This window comes from Argentina anserina, chromosome 3 (genome assembly GCF_933775445.1).
Source record: "Argentina anserina chromosome 3, drPotAnse1.1, whole genome shotgun sequence".
Classification (NCBI taxonomy): Eukaryota; Viridiplantae; Streptophyta; class Magnoliopsida; order Rosales; family Rosaceae; genus Argentina; species Argentina anserina.
This window is the reverse complement of record NC_065874.1, coordinates 29,048,418-29,053,685: the sequence shown is the minus strand read 5'-3', so window position 1 is coordinate 29,053,685 and position 5,268 is coordinate 29,048,418. Positions and strand designations below refer to the sequence as shown.

General features: G+C 37.3%; 1 protein-coding gene across 1 annotated transcript; it reads right to left on the bottom strand.

Annotated features, from left to right (window-relative positions):
- Positions 1-407: 407 nt before the first annotated feature.
- On the bottom strand, positions 408-5,031 carry LOC126788306 (factor of DNA methylation 4-like). Its single transcript, XM_050514286.1, has 7 exons — positions 4,886-5,031; positions 2,808-3,904; positions 2,425-2,606; positions 1,822-1,890; positions 1,449-1,742; positions 1,006-1,233; positions 408-641 (listed from the first exon to the last, which is right to left on the bottom strand). Exons 1-7 carry the CDS (start codon positions 4,894-4,896, stop codon positions 408-410), a joined length of 2,115 nt encoding a protein of 704 aa, XP_050370243.1. The 5' UTR covers positions 4,897-5,031.
- Positions 5,032-5,268: the final 237 nt, after the last annotated feature.

Here is a 5,268-nt window from a genome sequence, read left to right as displayed (position 1 = left end):
CAGCCAGTGGTCCAACAACTCAAAAACCAAGCTCTTGATGCCCTCTCCACCGCAACGCCTATAACAAGATAATTACAGTCAGGAAATTGAATCTGAATATTAAGAATTATAACCTACATCATAATCAGACATTGTCGGTGAAAAAGCGTCTAGTATTGCCAACCACTATCACATAATTTTCCAATTCCAAATTCATAGGATGCTCAAAGATTCATAAAGGAAATCCATTTCTATGACAACTTAGAAAATATTAATTTAAGATTCTTCATAATGAAATCTTCAAGTGTATCTTACTCTACATAACCACATCCCAAACGGATTTTTCAACTGATAACCGCTATATGCATGTAATATGGTAAAATAATTGCTATATATTTGCTATAAAAGTCAAATTTAAACACTTGCCTTCATTTTCTTCTCCGACCCTTCAGCTGTTTCCACTGCTTCAGAATATAACTTGCTCCCTCTTTTAAAGAGGCCTTCTTCCCGTCTTTGTAGTTCCATAGCTCTTTTACTGAGTACCGGCCACTTGGGTTATACTCATTTAGTTCCTTCAAGGCAGTGACAACAGCCTGGAACACTTCATCTCCAAGCTCTTTCTTCAAACCCGCCAGTTTTTCATCTTCTTCATCTATAATCTCCTGCAGCAAACAAGACAAACTAACTTAACGGACAAGCTTGCTGTGAGACAGCACATAATACTAAGCTCTCCGGTGTGATTTGTGAAGAAAGGATAATGTGAATCAAGTTGACAAGATTGCAGGAACCAAAAACTACAACAACAAAAGGTATGAGACTCAAGCTGACAGGATTATTAGGAAATATAAGAAAAACAAAAGGTCATGCCATGTGTTGGTTGCAAGTTCAAAGGATTTACCACATTACATTTAGACCAGGAGCTAATCACAAGGCAATCCCCATAAAAAAATCTAAATTTAAACATCATGCAGTCATAATAAATCAAGCATATATAGCAAGAACAACAAAAGAATGTTACTGGCATACCTTAGGCTGCCCTCCTTCATCAGTAATGATCTTATATGGATGCCAATTTGGATCAGCAAGATAATTCTCCCACAGAGAGCATACCTCCAATGTTTTCACATCGGACTCTTCTTTAGGGTATCTGCTCCTGATAGCAATCTGAAATGGTTTGACATCAAGGTCCCCCATTCTCTTTACACCAATATTAACACGGTTCCTATTGGCCTGGGTTGTTAATTCCCAAAGTCCCTGCAAAGTACAAGTTTAGAGAGCCAGAACGTGACAAAATCTTCAATGTGTATTAGCATCACGTAAGCTCAACAAAATAGAATATTGAGATTTAATCCATCTGTGCTTACCAATTATAAGTACAATATTGACTATGAAGTTAACTTAATGAACCCAGAAAAAGTATACTCGATGAACAAAGCAACAGTCAAACAAGAGACATCAAATGTACATACATTGACTAGCTCCTTGCGAGCCTCCTGCACTTCATCGTTATTCCTCCGCTCCTTGACCACAAGTGCTTGATGAAGTTCTTCTACATCTTCATACTCTTGCTCCTTCTCTTCCAAGTTTTGTTTAATTTCATCCATCTTTTTCTTGGCATCTATGTCCTCATCCTCATCCTCACCCATGTGTTTCCTTGTCTTTAACGCGCCTCTCATCTGCTCAATCTCCAGTTCCAGTGCTTGTTTTCTTTCCAGCTCCTTTTCCAGTTTTATGATTTTTTTTCTCAACTCCTCCTTTTGTTTCTGCCATTCCAAATTCCAACGAAAAATTTACATATATTCATTCATCCAATTCTACAAAGTCTAAGATCGTGATTCAAACCTTTTGTTCTTCTGCCAACCGTAACATATTTTCATCAGCTTTTTTCTGTTCCAAGGTAGCCCTTGCATTCTAAAAGAGAAACACCTCTATCAGCTCTTTACGAAGTAAAATTTGCAAAAAGATGGAAGTATATATCAATCAATCAGATTCTGAAACCTGGACTAGTCAACAGAGGACAGTGATCAACGATATGCAACCATAATAAATACATGGAATAAAATGAAACAGACTACCGTGTGCTAAAATTGAAACTTGAATGAGGCTGCATTTGTAACAACTCAAACAAAAAGCAAGTAGAACAAGAGATGCAGTACTCTGACCAAGTATCAAGAGTTTTCACAGCTATTAAAAAAAAATTCACACAAGTGGTCCAGCAAAAGGTGACTTAATAGAGTTTATGTACATATTTTATCTTGGTGTCTCTTCTGCTTTAACCATTATAATATCTTTGTTTAATTCAAACAACTATTAATTGTATCAATCTCAAACTTATACCAACTTGAAACAAAAAACAAATTAATAACCTGACAAGGACAAAGGTGCGACCCCCCACATATTCAAACAGAAGCCTAGGCTCTTTGGTAGAAGAAACAATAAGATTACCATTTGCCTATCGTGATGGAGTTTCCTCTTCTCGTTATCATTTTGTGCCCTGCGTTGTTGCAGTTGCTTCTCACGGCGCTCAAGATCTTTTCTTTGATCTTCCAAGTGCAATGCAGCTTCCCTATGGTCCCTTAATATTTTCCTGAACTGTTCTTTTTCCATTTGCTCACATTTCTCTCTTTCTAACAACATAAAGTGAGATTAAAATTTGATATCACAAAAATTCAAAAGAACCTTCAGATGAAAAAGTGCACTCTACTATAAAGAGTAGAACAACTAGTGAGCATTCAAAGTAAGATATTACATAACATAACTGGGAACTGAAAAGTTGAATTCAAAAGTGCAATCAATCATACACACAGTTGAGGAAGTTTTTTGCATACCCTCATTGTAAGCTTTGAGTATCGCATCCCTTTCCTGCACTACCTTGTTTAAGGAATTAGCAGTCTCGTGATATTTGTCTTGCATCTCTACGAGATGTGAATAACTCATCTCCAAGGTGTTTTTGAGATTGGATACAAGCTTTGTAGTTTTCCTCTGTTCCTCAGCTTGCTGGCTAGAAACAGTTTTCAAATCTCCATTCTTCCGGAGAAAATCACTTACTATGCGGTCTATGCCTCTTGCATTGTAATCATCATCACGAGCAACCCATCCATATAATTGATCTCCTCTTTTACACATCAGATTATAATCCCTTTTTCCATGGCGCTCAACTTCAAAATTCTTCTCAAAAGACATTCCATTGTTGAAACCTTCCCAACTATTCTCAAACTCAACAATTGCAAAACCAGAATGACCCCGATAATTCCATAATGGATGAACCTTCACAGGATTAAAACCTTTTGCTGTTAACTCATCTCTTATTTTAGAACCACTTTCGCCAACGCGTTTCCCATCTTTAAACTCAGTTTTAATGTTTGCCAAAACACCCATCACAGGCCATACTAGATAATTATCATCATTCAGTTTCGGCGATTCTATCCTGGGTGGAGATATTACAGATGGTGCAGGCTCTAAATGTCTTCTTTTTATTGCCGGCTCAATAGAAACTTCTCCCTGGACAGCAGGTTCTGTAGGCCTTTCTCTCTTCAGTTCATCTTTTCTAGGCGCTACTAACTTGACTCTGCTCTTCAGTTCACCTTCTCTAGGTCCTCTTTTCTTTGGTACGATTTCTCTAGGCCTTTCTGACCGACTCTTCACATCAACATATTTATCAATATAACTCTTCAAAGCCCAGTGCTTCGCTTCATCTTTTGTATCCCTGCTATGTGAGCCTTTACCAATAGAAGAGGCATGTCTTGAAAGGTCTCTAAGTTGATAATTTTTTCTCCCTTTCTCATGGCAAAATGGACATCTGTAAGTTGAATGAGAATCTTTTATCTTGTAACTACCTCTCTTCAACTCATGATAATACTTGCCCTCATAGTACTTGAAATCAGACCTCTTATCCTTTTCTTTTGATCTGTGAGACATATTGAACCTGAAATGCAGAACAAAATCTCTAACATTAATTTCTAATTGGCTTTCACCTCTTCCACGCTACTAAAAATGGCAATATAATACAAACATATCCCAAATAAATCTTAATGTGAAGTCACCCTCAGGATTTGAAAAAACAACTGAATAGCTCGTTTTCGTCATTCAAATAGCATCCACTCTACCACAGCAGCCAACCATAAGAAACTGTATAGATAACGCATATAACAAGTTCTTTACCTACTTCAAACATTTTAAAGTCATATTTAAGTATACTCTGAAAGTGGACAGTAACCATTACAATCAGTGACAGTCTTATTAGTTCCACATGCAATTTGCTTACTGTCTTCAATACTAAACAAAACTTGTCATTTCATAATTATAGATTATATACCTTTACTCGATGATCAGTAACTTCAGTTATGACAAGTAAAATCTGTTTATCACCCCAAAAATATATCGAAGTCCCAAGATAATGCAGATGGCAAGATAATACATAAAATCAAAATGAAATACAGTCCAGGCAGTCATATATATATATATATATATATATGAGAAAAAAAGACTCAGAGAGCAAGGTTTTGAATTATCTTTCTCAGAGAGAAATGCCTCACATGTAAACATTTCTCGAACGCTTGGTAACTTTGAGAATCTATTCAATATCTTAGGGATGAAAATGAGAACATTGATTACCCAAAGACCTGTAACAACCACTTTAGGGGTGCTACTACAATGACATCACTGATTCAACCTAAAATTGGTGAAATTTCGACTTCATAACATTCACTCTTCTTTATTTTTCCTACCAATAATTTTACAAAACCAGAAAACAAAAGATTCAGCTCAACAATCTATATCCAAATCATACAAATTCTTCAAGTAAACTAGTCCCTCTGTTTTGTATGGGTTATTATACAGAAGGCCTCTGTTTTCATCAGGCACCAAACAGCAGTCAATCACTAAGATTAGGCTCAGAAATCTCTACCTTCCGGACATAAGACCACGGTGACGCAAATCGCCGGAAACCGAAGCCGAGGCCGCGGCGAGAAGCCGGAAGAGTCGAGACTCGAGAGTGCGTGGTTTGGAAAATGGGGGTTAGCCGGTTAGGGTTTCTACGATGAGAGAGAGAGAGGGTGAGGATTCAGGTTTGGGAATTTAGAGAGAGAAATTAAGAGAGAGTCCTCTGAAGAGGACTATAATTTCATTGCCCGAAACAACAGAGAGTCTATTCTCTCGTTTTCTTTGTTTCTTTCTCATTTACGGAAAAGAGTCTCCGTGACTGTGGATATGAGGGTGTACTCGCTGCTTTGGCCGTCGGATTTGGGTCAGACTTTGAAAGTCTGCAGAATGGAGGGAGGTGATTTTGAA

What these genes read in the sequence shown, in the direction of transcription:
- LOC126788306 (XM_050514286.1), bottom strand. An exon ending in ACTCAAAGCTTACAATGAGG is followed by an intron (nt 2,607 to 2,807) that starts GTATGCAAAAAA and finishes TTATGTTGTTAG; the next exon opens with AAAGAGAGAAATGTGAGCAA. An exon ending in CTCGCAAGGAGCTAGTCAAT is followed by an intron (nt 1,234 to 1,448) that starts GTATGTACATTT and finishes TGTACTTTGCAG; the next exon opens with GGACTTTGGGAATTAACAAC.